Below are 16,832 nucleotides of genomic sequence, written 5' to 3' on the forward strand. Positions count from 1 at the left end.
CCAAATGCCTTTTTACAAACAGAACACTTGTAGGGTTTATCCCCGGAATGTTTCCGTCCATGACGATGTAAAGAAGGTGAATCAGCAAATACCTTGGAGCAAACAGAACATTTGTAGGGTTTATCCCGGGAATGTGTTTTTTTATGATAATGCAAACCTGATTTTGAAAAAAAGGTATTCGAGCACACAGAACACTTGTAGGATTTATCCCTGGAATGTACTTGTTCATGTTGATGTAAAGTTGATGAATCAGTAAATGCCTTGTTACAAACAGAACACTTGTAGGGTTTATCCCCGGAATGTACTCGTTCATGTCGATGGAAAGATGAAGAAGTAGCAAATGCCTTTGGGCAAACAGAACACTTGTGGGGTTTATCCCCGGAATGTCCTCGTTCATGTGTTTGTAAAGATGATGATTGAGCAAATGCCTTGTTACAAACAGAACACTTGTAGGGTTTATCCCCGGAATGTACTCGTTGATGTTGATGTAAAGTTGATGAAACAGCAAATGCCTTGGGGCAAACAGAACACTTGTAGGGTTTATCCCCGGAATGTACTCGATCATGTTCATGTAAAGTTGAAGAAGTAGCAAATGCCTTGTGACAAACAGAACACTTGTAGGGTTTATCCCCGGAATGTAGTCGTTCATGTCGATGTAAAGTTGATGAAGCAGCAAATGCCTTGGGGCAAAGAGAACACTTGTAGGGTTTATCCCCGGAATGTACTCGTTCATGTCGATGTAAAGAAGATGAAGCAGCAAATGCCTTGGAGCAAACAGAACATTTGTAGGGTTTATCCCCGGAATGTGTTTTTTTATGATAATTTAAACCTGATTTTGAAAAAAAGGCATTCGAGCACACAGAACACTTGTAGGGTTTATCCCCGGAATGTACTCGTTCATGTCGACGTAAAAATGATGAAGAAACAAATGCCTTGGGGCAAACAGAACACTTGTTGGGTTTTTCCAGGGAATGCATCCGTTCATGTCGATGTAAAGATGATGAATCAGCAAACGTCTTCGAGCACATGGAATATTTGAAGGGTTTCTCCCCGGAATGTAATCTTGCATGACGATGTAAATTTGATGAAGTAGGAAAAGCCTTGTTACACACGGAACGCTTGAAGGGTTTGTTGTTTCCTTGGATCTGCTTGATCGCCTTTAAACAACTCTTGTGGTTGTTGGAAGAGACGCTGCTCGATTTGTGATTGTCCAGACAACAAGGCATTTGCTGATTGAAATGATCTTCTGTGTCGAACTGGGCAGAGTTGGTAAAATAAATGATTTTCATTTCTTTATCTGCAAAGACATTGAAACACAAAACTAACTAGAAAATGCATCATTGCAACACCTACCCCCCCTCACCCCAACCCCCCCCCACAACCATGTAGACCCTCTTGGACCCCGATATATATCCATATATATATATATATATATATATATATATATATATATATATATATATATATATATATATATTGTGACGTCTACGGGACTTGAACAGTCCCGCCAACGTAAAATGAGCCGAAACGATGGAGGCGGTTTATTTATTTATAACCCAAAGATGGCGGTTCTAATCGCTCTACCGCAAACGGGACGAGGAAGGTGGCACGAGTCGCTTTTCACTGAGTTGATAACGTTTATTTCTCTAACCAGAAATAACAAGACTCGGCAAGAAGAGGGATCCGGGGCGATTCGACGGGATGGTGGTGTAGGTTCGGGCGTGGGGAAATCACAGATAATTCCAATGAATATACAAATCTCAAGCCCTCTAAGGCGCCAGGTACACACACACACACACACACACACACACACACACACACACACACACACACACACACACACACACACACACACACACAAAACGTAGCTGGTCCTGGTGGTCAGGCTGGCCCGTGGTGCGGACGCAACAGTCCCTGGATTGGCGCCGGACGAGCTGGCGTTGCGCTCGTCAGGGGCAGGAGACACCGTGGTACTGTCGACCTCCTGGTGTCGGCCCAAGTCCGCTCACAGCCGCCAGGGAACCAGTTCTGGCGCCAAGTTGCGAGCAGGAGAGGGAGGCAGGTCCGCCCGCCGTTCGACCCCGTACTCAGAGACAGCAGAACCCCAGAGCCAACCGAGCTGAGGCACGAAGCACAGCAGGGCCTCGAGACACGATGAAAACCAGGATCGAATCAGCGCAACAACACAGCACGCTCCAAGCACAACAACCTCCACCAAAACGGTTTTTCTGTACCGATCTTCTTCCTCTTCTCTTTTCCCCGAACAGAACCTTTTTATCCTCCCGTCCTCGTCACTTCCAATCGAGCCGTTTTATTGGCCCACCACCGTCGCCTTCCGCCAATCGTGATCACGGGGCGGAGCCATCCGCAGCACTGTCCTGTGACGTCACGGCAAGCCTCCAGGGAATACTTAAAGGGGTTTACGCAGACACACTTACCCTAACCCGTTTCCCTAACTAATTACGTGACAATTATCATTTCCCCTTGAAGAAATGGACATTTACTAGACAACTTATCACCACGGAATTGCTACTTATTACATCGAGATCCTGGTAAACTCGAACAGCATGGCATACCTAATTAAACATCCTAATTACCCTTTGAATGCATACCCCCCTCAAACGTAACAATATATATATATATATATATATATATATATATATATATATATATATATATATATATATATATATATATATATATATATATATATATATATATATATATATATATATATATATATATATATTGTTGCGGATTCGCGCCCGCCGGCGTGCGAACGGCCACGTAACTCGAATCGTGGCACGTCGCCCACCGGACGGACAATCCCGTCGTGACCCTCTCGGACTAACGCCGGGAACTAGTCACGGGTGGGCCTTTCGGCCTCACCACGATCGTGCCAATCGGCCCCCCGCGTGGGATAGGGTTGCTCGCCAAATTCGACCTACCTAAGTACCCACACGGAGGGTAGACCGGGCGATCGCACCTCGCCGCAGGTCGACTTCGGACACGGGCCACTTTAAGCGACCCGTTCCGTACTATCGGGATAACCGAGCGGTGTTATCGTCAACCCCGACGGTTCGATTAATTATCGGGCGTTTTAGCCCACGACCAACCCTTTACGTGAAGTAAGATGGAGATTCAATAAAGGAAAAGACGAAGCGAAACGGGAAAAACAGTTCAACATAAAGCACATTTATTCCGCGATGGCACACGGATAGCACACATATACAATTATACACCAAAAGCAAATGTAAAAGAAGAAACACCACAATAATGCACAAAAAGCAAATGTAAAAGTGAAACACAATGCAGCTCTACCACCGACTACCGAGCACACGGCAACACTTATACAGTTTTACTTCACAGACGGCGCCGACAACACATATACTCAAAGCAAAAGAAAAAGGGACCACCCTCCACTATGAGGGGGCAGACGGGCCTGGGGCCGAGACCGCGTCGAGCCTACCCGTCAGGTGATGAGCCGCAAAATGGCGGTGGCGCCCCGACTCCGCGGGCCTCGCGGACAGTGTCTGGAATGGGGTGGGAACGGGGCCCCCTTCTCACACTATCTCAGCGCGGGGGGAAACAGGAGGGGGTTGTTGATGCTCGGGGGATGGAGGATATCTCCCTGTCTCGGGTCCCGCGACGAGCGTCTCCACCACGACCTCGGTCGCGTTATCGGCCTCCCCTCTCCGCAGCTCCCCGACTCTGACACGAGCGCCCTCTCGACTGCCTCCGCCGCCGCCACCTCTCCAACTCTCCCACTCTCCACAGCTCCGTCCAACTGCTTTCTCCGACTCTTCTCTTCTCCACTCTCCTTGACTGACTCTTTCCAACTCCACTGCCCGGCGGGCGAACGCGGCCCTTTATAGCCCCCGGGGCCTCGCTCCTTCACCTTCGACCCTTTACCTCTGGCTGGCTCCCCATTGGACAGAGGGAAAGTGGGCGTGAATGCTTTTTGATCCACGAATCTGCATATAGCGATTATACTCCGACGCACCTGGAGGCGGGGCCAAATCGCCCCACGCTCGCCGATAGGACGGAACAGAAGTGGGCGTGAGTCGTTTTTGATCCGATTGCTTCGGAAAGGCTGGTGTTTTTGCACCCGCTGCTCGGTGCGCGCCCTGCACGAGTCCAGTATCGGTGCCCACAAGCGGCGTGGGAATGGCGGTGATGCGATGGTTGCGAGGGCGTGTTGTGACGGTAAAGGTCGTGGCTGTGGTTGTGAAGCGGCGTTGCGGTTGGTGGTTGTTGTGTGATGGCTGTTGAGACGTGGTTGGTGGTGGTAGTAATGGTAGTAATGGCGGCTGGTCCAAAATAAAGATAGTAAAAGAAAAACGGCTATCTAGAATGGTCGCAGCCCGAATGAATGACATTTATTCCCTCGAAACAACGGGTTTGGGCCTAACTACACATATACTTACAGAGATATCTCACCTAAGGGACCTGAATGGTGGTTTGCGAATTTCGTCAACCACAACAATATATATATATATATATATATATATATATATATATATATATATATATATATATATATATATATATATATATATATATATATATATATATATATATATCTTCTCCTTCTTTCGGCTGCTCCCATAAGGGGTCGCCACAGCGGATCATCCGTATGATCCGCAAAGTGATTTGGCACATGTTTTACGCCGGATGCCCTTCCTGACGCAACCCTGGTCGCCTCATACGACACACAGGGATATGGTACACCTATTTTAACCGGGGTATACACCGGCCCAGTATACTGGTACTCATTTCGCCGACCTCGGAAGGATGACAGGCTGAGTCAACCCCCTGATGTATTAATTCAGTGGCCCAACGGGGCTTGAACTCAGGACCTTTTGGATCCCAAGCCGCTGCCCTAACCACGACGCCAACACACCAGGCATATATATATATATATATATATATATATATATATATATATATATATATATATATATATATATATATATATATATATATATATATATATATATATATATATATATATATATATATATATATATATATATATATATATATATATTAACGTCGTGAAGAAACTTTGGTGAATGTTGTGGTCAAGTTTCATTGAAATTGCGTGTCGTTTCGGAGAAGAAAGCAAATACATATTTTGGGGGGTGTCGGTGCAAATTTCTCCAAAATTAGCGTAATGGGTTTGAGGGTGATAAAAAAATTAAAAAAATTTAATGTTTTTAGGAAAAGCACAATATATTGTAATTTCTCTTTTATTGGAAATGTGCTCAAATACAACATGCTTTTTACATCAATGTGCTTGAACAGGTATCTATTTTAATTATACATATTCGCATTTTAAATGACCTCATATTGTAAAGGATTCGGCGGTGGCGGGATTCGCACCCTTCTCTTGACAGCCAAATGTTGAAGATTCGGCGTCACTTAACAGCACCGCCCTCTCCGGGGTTATAACGCCGGCCAGTTCAGCACAGGCCTAGGTCCACGTGCCTCGGTTCACGATACCAACGTACACCTGTGCTTTGCCAGTTGGGGAAATAGACCCCGGTTACAGACTGGGTTTGTCAGAGACCGAGCGGAGTGTGCCAGTCCGTAACCATTTTTGGTTTTAAATACAAATCGAACAATTGTTCCTCAGCACGGCACGAATAAACTCAAGGCGGCAACTTCCATTTGAATCAGCCAGATTTATTGGGGACACATCGGGAACACGACACAAGCAAAACATTCACGACAATGTTTTAATCAATGGATAACCCGCTCTTAACTTGGGAGCTACGGATTATGGGTTTCGAAGGGAACCCTAGCGAGATAAACCTTAGACAACATGCAGAAAACATGCAGACAAGACACAGAGTACTTAGTGATGCCTCATGGACGAGAGGAAAAGTGTCAAAGGCACGAATGTGGCTCGTGACAAGCCGATGTCAACGGATTTGAGCACCCAGCTCGAGCATGCAGCGTGGCAAAACTGCACTCGTACTCCTTCTCCCGGCACTGCTTGCGCACCAGCGTCAGCGCGTTCAGCCCCCGTAAGGTCGGCGGCGCAAGAGCGGAAGATCCACGGTGTGCTCCAGCTGGCTTTTCACAAGGTCCAGCATACAAATCCAGGCCTGGTCCGTTCACCAGAATAGGCCAAATGGAGGTGTTGGGCTCCGCAGGCGGATCGATGGGATTACAAGACGTGTCGAGCCGTGCAGTGAGTAGGGACAGTCAGAGGCTCCGTCACTTGACTCCGGATGAACCTGTCGGTGACCTCCTCATAAAAGTCGATCGCCGACTCCCCTCATGCAGTTCCTCCTGCCTTCCTGGGGCTCGCTCTTCTCACGAAAGCCGATCCCAGACTCGACTCGAGCAGCCAGTTTCATTTTACAGCCGATCGCAGACTCCCACAAGCCGTTTCTTATACAGCAGATCGCAGGCAGACCTCATGCAGTTCCACTTACTGCCGATCGCCCGACTCGAGGCTCAGGCAGTTCCACCCTTTCCCTCCGGCGCCCGCTCTCTGGACACTCCCCCGGGGACCCGTGATTGGTCCATCGCTCGAGATTGCAGCTGCCCTCCACCAATCAGCTGCCGACACGTCTCGCCGACCGAGACTCTCAGAGCGCTGGGCGGAGCAAGTTCGGAGAGGGGAAGGAAAAATAAGCAAGGCGCCTCCCAGTCCACCACCACTGTAGGAACACTGGACAGCCTGCTACACCTCCCGACACACATGTAATGTCCAATTACCAAACAACCTGACTGAACATGCATTTAAGGGGGAATCTGGGCTAATCCTATATTTAATAACACACTAAGGGTCATTTCCGCAACAATATCCCTTGACTGTATTGGAAGGTGACCAGTCTGATAAGTAAAAATACCCCTTGTTCCCCAAAACAGATTGGCCTTCCAAATAATCTTTAATCCTCATTCAGGATAATACAATCACCTCGTATTTTATTTGTATTATTGACGGATTCTTAGAAATAAATAATTATATACTGGTGCCTGAAAGTCTATCTGGAAACAAGAGTCCAGCTGAAATTGAATGTGTGTGAAAATAATGACCAAAACTCCCATCAAGCTTCAGGCCATAAATATTCCTCATCCCTGCAAAATTAAGCTGGCCTCCAGATGGCTACTGCAACAAAGCTGTGTGATTATTTCCCCTGAACCCCAAAAACATCAGCTGTGGCGTCAGCATGTCTGGAGGAAGAACAGACATTGTCTCATTGAATACTATATAAGAATTCAAAGTTTCCATGTATGTACAGCAGAATTAGAGGAAGGCCATGTGACTGATTGAAGCGCCTCTGAATTCTCCATGTGGATATTGTTGCGGAAATGGCCCTTATTGGACTACTAAATATAGGATTAGCTCAGATTCCCCATTAAATGCATGTTCAGCGAGGTTGTGTGGTAAAATGGACGTTACATGTGTGTCGGGAGGTGTAAGAGGCTGTTTTTATGTTCGTACAGTAGTGGTGTGCCGAGGGCTCCCTCTTCTTCCTCCCCTCTCCGGACGATAGGCCCTGCCCAGTTGGCTGAGAGGGTGTGGCCAAAAAGAGAAAGTGACGCGAAGGGGAGGAGTTTGTCCACTTCGAAAAGGGGGAGGAGCCAATGGCTCGGAGCGAGCCAAAGAAGATCTCGTGAACAGGTTGAGTTTGGCAGAAGTACAAAACTGCAGTCGGTTGAGAGGGTGCTGGTGTGTCGAAGGATAGAAAGAGTGCTGTGTGTGAAGAACAGTCGGGTTCTCAAGGCGTGCTCGGAGTCGCTTCGAAGCGAGAAACGAAGGCTTCGTAAAAAGGTTCGGTGTGTGGAAACAGTCGCTCTCGAGGCGTGCTCGTGTTTTCGAAGCGTGCGAACGAAGAGGGACAGTGTTGGATCTGCCGGGAGAAACACTGAACCTGCCTGCACGTCGAGTCCGCATTTTTGGCAGTAAGAGAGGATGGAGTTGAGAAATCGGGCTTCGAGGCGGGAAGGCAGGAGAGGAGACGACGGAGCCTCTGACGGTCCCTGCTCACACCAACGACTCGACATGTTTGCCGATCCGCTTGCCGGAGCCCAGCACCTCGATTTGGGCCTTGTCTGGTGAACAGGCCAGGCCTGGATTTGTATGCTGGACCGTGAGAGAGATCAGCTGAGGCCCATCGTCGACCTTACGTGGGGTCAGAGCGCGCGGAGACCGCGTGTGGTGCGAAGGGGTCAAGAGTACGACGCCTCTATTTTGCCACGCGGCGCGTTCGAGCTGGGGCTCGAATCCATGGACATCCGCGTGTTGCGAGCGACATTCTTGCTTTTGACACTGTCCTCTCGTCCATGAGACATCACCAAGTACTCTGTCTTGCCTTGCATGCATGCTGTCTGTCTGTCTGTCTGTCTTTGGCTGCACGTGTTGTATAAGGCATATCTCGGTAGCGACCGGCTCAAAACCTGTAGTCCGTGGTTCCCTAGTTAAGAACGGGTTGAGGATTGTTGATTAAACCATTGTCGTGAATGTTTTGCTTGTGTTGTGATCCCCGATGTTCCCCAATAAATCTGGTTGATTCGGATGAAGTTGCCGCTATGGATTAATTTGTGTCGCGTCGAGAAACGATCCGTTTGATTGGCATATAAAACCAAAAATGGTTACAGACTGCCAGGAAACGCTCGGCATCTGACACAACCAGTCTGTAACTGGGGTTCTATTTCCCCAACTGGTAAGGTACAAGGATTACGTTGGTATCACAATTGAAGACGCGTGACCGAGGCCTGTGCCGAGCCGGCCGGCGTTATAAACCCCGGAGACGGCGGTGGTGAGGGTGGCGCCTTAGGATCGGGTGAGAATCCCGCCACCCGGGATCCGCAACAATATGTTCGTGTTTCCATCTGTTTTGTTGTAATAAATAACTCAAATATACAGAAGAAATTGAAAATTCTTCAACAGGGGCCGTCACCGTCGACCCACCCGTCGACCCCTCAGACCTCGATTTATTAAATACTGTTTACAGACTTTGTTACCTCATGGGTGATGAAGGTTGTGGTCAAGTTTGATCAGAACTGTGTGTCATTTCTGAGGAGAAAAGAAACACCTACATTGGGGAGCAACCCCCACCCCCATAAGGCCCGTTTTTTTAATACCAGTGAACAAACTTTGGTGCATACCGGGTGATTTGTCAAGTATTGTCAAGGTTGTGGTCAAGGTGATTTGTCAAGGTTGTGGTCAAGTATCATCAAAATCGTGTGTGCAGTTTCAGAGAAGAAATTGCAAAAAAGTTGGGGTGCACAAATTGGACAAACAACCCTTATAACAGCAATAAACCTTCCGCTATCCTGCAGGAGTATCGGGGGAGGCTTAACAAGAGAGGGTAATCAGATATTGCAGTCCCTCACCAGGACTTCTTTTGCATGGTGTTTTATGTGGCTTTGTGTCATTAATATAATTCGATGAGTAATTATTCATTATTAAAACGTTCCAACCCGTTATTGGTACATAATTAAGAGTCATACATTCCATCAGCAAGGATTCAATGGACAAACGTTCCAAAACTACATAATCAATCAATAGACCAACTCACATTTCAACAATATGTAATTAACAGACGTACTCAGAGCTCAAAGCAGTCAGGTCACAAACAAAAACATTTCGCTGTTATATATATATATATATATATATATATATATATATATATATATATATATATATATATATATATATACATATATATATATATATATATATATATATATATATATACATATATATATGTATATATACGTATATATATACATATATATATATATATATATATATATATATATATATATATATATATATATATATATATATATATATATATATATATATATATATATATATATATATATATATATATATATATATATCCACAAGCCGGTAGGCGGACATGGGTCGTCGACGACCCAATAGAACCTGACGTGATGGGCCCGTTCGATGGGGAATGACCTGAGGATTAAGCACAAGAAAATTCATGATTTTAGCTTGAAGGGAAAATGCTGCAGATTGTTTTTTCGTTAAAATACCCCCACATTTAGAGGTTTTTCGGCCGTTGCTCGGCACCGGTTCTTTCTCACATTACGGCTGGCCGTTGCTATGGAGGGGTCCATAGCAACGGTTCTTTCTCACACATAACCAGGACAAACCATGAACCTACCATACCAGTTTCATGTATATCTGACTCATAGTCTCTGAGAAATAACAAACCGTTTTTTTCTTGTTTTCGACCAGGGTTCATTCAACATCTATCTTCTCCGACAGTTTTTATAGGATCCGGCTGGAAATCTTTGACAATATGGCTGAATGTACTGCCCACAGTCGCTCGTGGGCCAATTTTTGATTTTCGAAAAAATAAATTTTTTATGATTTTTCGAAAATTTCAAAGTCCCGTTGCTAGGCAACGGTGGGGTCAATAGCAACGGTTCTCTTTTGCACACAACTCGGTCATGGTATGAACCTACCAACCAAGTTTCATCGAAATCGCCATTGTATTAACTGAAATCACCATTTTAAATACTGATAATAAGGGGAGAATAAATCTCAAATTTTTTTTTTTTTCGACTCGATCGACTACCCAATAAATATATGAGATAACCTATTTTATCTATTGGATGGATAACCTATTTTCATGCTGCCGACTCTTCTTACTTCCTCTTCTTCCACTTCTCAGGATGGTGGCATCACTTTTTTTTCTTCCATCGACCAGCTTACAGTGAGATGGGGCAAATTTATATCGCTTGTTTTCCCCTCTCCCGCCACCCCCCCCCCCCCCCGAAACGTATCAGTGGCACGTTGTGCAATCAAGTACAAAGGTACCGAGATTGTAGCCTCAACTTCCCTTCCTTATTCTTTCAATACTCCCTCTTCATCGAGTTGTGTGTGTGTGTGTGTGTGTGTGTGTGTGTGTGTGTGTGTGTGTGTGTGTGTGTGTGTGTGTGTGTGTGTGTGTGTGTGTGTGTGTGTGTGTGTGTGTGTGTGTGTGTGTGTGTGTGTGTGTGTGTGTCTGTGTCCTGGCGCCTGTCTGCTTAAGTAAGGCTGTAGAAGATCGTTGTTGTTATCATTATTATTATTTTCAGGTTGTCTGCTCTGTGTCTGCTTTTGCAAGTTGCTTGTTTATTTGCTGCACCACACCTCTCTCCCCCCTATCTCTGCACAAAATACCCCAATAAATCTTGATCGTACCACATCCCATTCCTCGCCCATTGTTAATAAATTATTATTGGAAATAATCCCAGCTCGTTTTTGTCTTTTCTTCCATTGATCCAGCATGGTCCGAATCCTAGAATAGCTGGGACTTTATTCCCAACGATCACTTCCTTTTAGCCGGTACGTCCTTGGCAGTGTCGCTCGGCTGCATCCGATCCCGTGACGTGATCCGAGAGAGTGATCCGGTTCAGACAAGGCGTAGCGAGGGCGTGTTCCCCAGTAATTAAATCACGGGATTAATTAGGTAACCCGATTAACTCAGAGACGGGAGGTAATGTAATGGTAATGCGGTTGTAATTACCATTACACAGGTAATGCGGTTGAGTTATTTTGGGTCCACGGTCGGTGAAGCGACCCGCCGCTTCACGGAATTATCCGTGTGCGACGGTCGACAATTCCCGGGAGTCTGGTGGGAGCCCAGATAGCTTCCCCCACCTCGTGGTCTTCTCACACGACCCCCGGCCCACAACAATATCTATCAGAAATTAAATATATCTCACCTGTCAGGCCAGGTCAGGTATGGGAGCATGCACTGGAGGAGCACATTGCCGCGACCACTTTCCTCCGGTACTCCAGGGGTCTCCGTCTGTCCATCCCCCAGACAGATGCCTGGCCCATCCCCATCTCCTTGAGATGCTGAACAACCTGAAGCAACCACGAGACACGTGGTGGGCCCATTGGCCTCCTCCCTTCACAAGGATCGCTCGCTGAGAGAATCTGGTGAGCAGGATCAGCATCTGTGAAAACGAGCCACATGTTCAGACAGCCGCAGCTGATGCTCACAGACTATGCAGGTAACAAATCTCATTGGTACCAAAAAAGAGACATGGTACCAAAGGAATTAAGTCTCCGTCTCAGATCTCTGGTCAGAGTTCAAGTCTCACATTCATAGAGCAAAACTGGAAGCACCAAGGACCTGAAGACTCGGACCTTTGTCCACCTGCAGAGGTCCCGGCAGCGCTACACCCCGTGACACAATAAATCCATGACTCCCCAGGCCCGACCCAGACGTCTGTTGACCTCTGGCTCACAGCCAGCAGAGACATGAATATCACTCCCAAGGTAAGTGAATCTCTCCATGACCTCAACATTATCGCCACAAACAGGCACAGACAAGATAGCAGCATCCCAGATGTCATTGAAAGGCTGGATCTTAGTCTGGACCCAGGAAACCCGTCATCTCAGTGGCTCCAACTCCACGTTCAGCACCTCGAGGGCCTCCAAAAGGATATCTAGAATCCCCACAAAGATGACTGCATCATCTGCGAAATCAAAGTCAGAGATCTTGACATTCCACACATGATGCACCGTGGTGTGATCTCTCCAAAATCTTCCCCAGAATCCAGTCCATACAAGCGCTGAAAAGTGTGGGGCCAGTACACACCCCTGACAAACTCCAGTAACAACTCGAGATAAGTCAGAGATGGTACTACCACATCTCACAGCAGTCTCAGTACCAGAGTAGAGTTCAGACATCAGAATGATCAGGCTTGGTGGCACCCCACGAAAATCAAGAATCCTCCAGAGGGCATTCCGATTCACTGAATCAAACGCTTCACAGAGATCAACATAGGCTGCAAGCAGCCCCTGCCGAAGCTCTCGTCTGCGTTCAGTGACGACCCGAACAGGAAGGATACAGTCAATCGTTGACCTCTTTGGTGTAAAGCCTTACTGCTCTGGACCCTGGTGCTCAAGCAGATGGTGGCGAACCCTGTCAAGAATTATCCGAGCAAAGACCTTGCCCGGCACTGAGAGCAGCGTCACCTCTCAGTCACCCATGAAACAGGTTCGTACAGGTTTACGTGGTACATGAAGCAAGTCACAGATCTCATCGAGCCTGATTGCTAACAGACCTTCAATGGGCCTATCTCACCTGTGATTGTCTATTTATGTGACAGTGACCAGAAACCATTTGAAAATCAAAATATTAATGGTTGCCAAGGTTACCAGCTCCACCCACTTTAAAAAAAGTATCACCTGTAATAATTTTCGCTTTCTATTCGCGACTCAGCCTTCCATTTTCGGTTTTTAAAATTAATTTTAAAATTTAACATTTATTTAAATTCAATATTAATATTAATATTTTAATATTAAAATTAATTTTTTTCTTCACAGATTTGCAGTGCCAATTTCAAACCAAATAATTCGCAATGAGTGAAAAGAGGCGGGAGTATCTTGGCGAACATATTCGGTTTGTATTTGTGTCCCTCCAAAAGGGTGACACACAGATCCCCAATGGGTAATATGCCACAAGACTCTGAACAATGATGTCGTGCAGCCCACATGCTCGGAAAGCCACTTGAAGACAACACATCCTGCTCTAGGTGCCAAACCCAAGGCATTCTCTGAAACAAAAAGGCAGTCCTTGAAGCAAGCCAAGATGGACAGCAGTGGAGCATTTTGGCAACAGACCCCAAAGGTTGTTGAGGCTTCCTGTGAGATCGCCATGTTGATTACAAAGGGCCAAAAATATCCATAACATCAGAGAAACTCTCATAAAACCAAGTGGTCTCTGTGTGGAGCAGAGCTCGTTCTGGGGAAGGATAGTGCAAACAAGCTTTCCCAAATCTCTCTATCAAACGATACCGTCAAGGGAAGGATCGATGAAATGTCTCAAGACATCAAGGATCAAGTTCTCCACCAACTCAGATCTTCTTCTCCATTGGAAGAATCACTAGTGATCTATATATTAATACTGAAGGACCAATTTTGTGCTCCTCATAGCGGTCGTGTCACGTTTTTCTCGGTACTGTGACCTGGACTGAAAGAGACTTCGTACCTGTAAGAGTGCATAGCACATAGTGGCAAGAGTCAACTTTCAACTCTGAAGCAGAATAAACACTTTTCGTTGAGACGGGGGCGAGGAGTGAAGAGGCGGAGGCGGGGGATGAAGAGACGGGGGCAGGGAGTGAAGAGGCAGGGGGCAAGGTAAGCAATTTTTTGGGTGGGAGTAAGCAAATTGAAAGCGGGAGACGGGGGTAAATGGGGCGGGGGGTGAGTGGGCGGGGGCTGGGGTGAATTAGGCGGGGTTGAGTGTGAGGGGGTGGACAGGGGGCGGGGGCCCGGGGGCAAGTGGGGCGGGGAATCAAGAGACGGGGGGCAGGGCCGGGGTAATTAAACTTTTGGGCGGGGGTAAGCAAATTGAAGGCAGGGGGTGGGAGGCAGGGAGGAATGGGGCAGGGGTGGGGGCAAGCACGCCCTGTCCAGTCCATGTCCCTCGAGTGTGGGTGAGCTGGTGAGGGTGGTTGAATGAACGGAATCCGTCTGTGATGGGGTTTTGCCTAGTATTAAATATATAATTCTCGTGTCCGGATTCGGATCTTCAGCAAAATCAAATCAATTTGTCCTTGTTACACACCTAACCTGTCCACCAAATCAATCCGCAACTTCTTAAGATATCCTGTTCACAGACAGACAGACATGGATGGAAACATATCGTCCGTCCAACCTGGGTGGTGGAGGTAACAACCATGTGTGAAGAGGCGGGATGAGCAGGGATTCCCCCGACACGGTGATGACGTCATACCGCCGGTGATATCCCATCCCCAGCTCCCCCCCCCTCCCTACTCACCGGGTGGACGTTTCCACTCCTGACGGTGGAGTAATTGTCCTGCGGTCAGCAACGTGTCCATGTTGATCGCTGGTTATTCAAATGGACGATCCCGGGTCTCAGGGGTACCTCAAGTACCCTTCCCCTCCAAGGTCCGATTCCCTTTGATCGGCGATGCACCCGCTCCCTGAGCCTCGACCTCCATAACAGAGAAATCCGTGCTCGCTCACCACTCCCCTCGTCGAGGGCCGAATGGGGCCTAAACCCCCTTATTATGTCTCGGACAAACGAACCACCCAACATCGCGTTCCGCCGTCCCCACGCCCGTCCATCGAGGACTCCGCACGATCAGTGTCGACACACAGGAAGGTGGAAGATGGGAGCGCGAGGGAGGAGCATGTGGCGCCAAAACAGCGGGCGAGTCACAAAACACGGAACGGATATTTTGATTCGGAACGACCTTTGGATTCGGAGCGACTTTGTCCCCATACCTTGTACACACGATGTGACGTAGGATTTATATTAAATAAACCGGATGATTGATTGATATCTTCTTGTATCCCCTCACGGTGTAGTCATCTCACGATCCCAACCTCGGGATTGTGTAAACTCCCGCGATGAGGCCGAGTCTTTGGGTCTCTCACTCTTTCACCACAGGCAGGTCGGTGGTCTTTCTGTCTTGGACCGTCTCCTCTGGGACCTTGTCCGGAGACCATTCGCCTGTCAACATGTTGAACAATCCTTGGTGAGAAGAGTAAGCACAAAGACATGTGGCGATCGTTCAATGTTCACGTGGAATGATGAGAACAATGGGAGTGTGAACGAAACAATAGAACATGGATGTGTGAGAACATGGCACAACAATACAAGGGTTTACTGAAAGACCCGTGTTCGATTCCCAGCCTGGTCATGTAATTTTCCAAACATATACATTTAATATGAGAACAATGAAAATATTCCTTTGTTTTTGTCAAAAAGTATTTTTCCTTCCAAATAATCATTTTTCAACAATTATCATTAATAATACAATATTATAATTGTTGTTAAGATTATTTTACAGGATCATGTGGCAGATGAAAGATTCATCACAGAAAGTTGAAAAAGTTCCCAATATTGATCACAACAACAACAACAACAACAACAACAACAACAACAACAACAACAACAATAAAAACGACTTCCGATATTTCGTCACGTGGCTTGACGGAGCAAATAGCGAGACACGTCATGGAGGCTCCTCCTCCTTGCCATCTCCGGTCTGATGGTGTCCGCGGAGACGGTGTCGCTGATGTGATGGTGGCTGTGCAGACAGCTGCCTGGAGACCATCGGAATATGCATCACACTTTGTTCTAAACAACCATGAAAGGTCGTGTGTAAAAGTGTTTTGTTCGAGCGAAATAGAGGTTAAATGAATACTCAGGTCCATCTGACCCACGACTGCATTCATGTGAAGTTTTTTTCACATTAAATTTTTAATGACAATCCCGAAAAAAATAAAATTAAACAAACACACAGGAATGTGTGAACCCCTTTATCTGGTGCAAGTGTGAAAGATCAAACCAAAAAAAAACTTTTTATTAAAAAAGTTGGAAGGAAACAAAACTCTGCCGGGTCAGTGTGTCCCGTCGAACGCGACGGAGGGTTCAAGCTTCCAGTAAAGTTTTGTGATCGTGTTGTTGTGTTTGAAAGAATGACGCCTGGTGGTCTAGTGGTTAGGATTTGGTGCTTTCACCGCCGAGGCCCGGGTTCGATTCCCGGCCAGGGAATTATTTATTTTCAAAGTCCCATGATTTTTTTTAATTTTTAATATTCCTCATCAAGGTTTTTGTATCTTATATATATCATCCTTACATATGATTGATGAGTCGTGTTGTCACTTTTCCTTGCTTGTGTTGATCGTTGATGAAGATTGTGAACGATCTGATTGATTTGCTGTGACGTCACAATGGACAATTGTATTTAATTTCTTGGAGCCCTCAATGACCCTCGGTGACCCACGGAGAAGCAGGACCTGGAAATGGCCGAATGTTTCAAGGTTCTTCCATCAGAATTAAATAATACTGAACACCACTGGT

At 46.5% G+C, this 16,832-nt stretch overlaps 1 protein-coding gene and 1 non-coding gene across 2 annotated transcripts; one reads left to right on the forward strand and one right to left on the reverse strand.

Moving 5' to 3' along the window:
- Positions 1-5: 5 nt before the first annotated feature.
- On the reverse strand, positions 6-15,395 carry LOC147008353 (uncharacterized; the record flags this gene model as incomplete). The annotated part of the gene is made up of 2 exons (XM_085864911.1): positions 14,778-15,395; positions 6-1,297 (listed from the first exon to the last, which is right to left on the reverse strand). Coding segments are annotated over exons 1-2 (1,353 nt in total), but the record flags the coding sequence as incomplete, so codon positions are not given.
- Positions 15,396-16,450: 1,055 nt separating this feature from the next.
- TRNAE-UUC (transfer RNA glutamic acid (anticodon UUC)) lies at positions 16,451-16,523 on the forward strand. Its single transcript has one exon. It is a non-coding gene; the product is annotated as a tRNA-Glu (tRNA).
- Positions 16,524-16,832: the final 309 nt, after the last annotated feature.

This window comes from Eptatretus burgeri, chromosome 19 (assembly GCF_056783735.1).
Source record: "Eptatretus burgeri isolate ZD-2024b chromosome 19, Ebu_testis_v1, whole genome shotgun sequence".
In the NCBI taxonomy this organism is placed as follows: domain Eukaryota; kingdom Metazoa; phylum Chordata; class Myxini; order Myxiniformes; family Myxinidae; genus Eptatretus; species Eptatretus burgeri.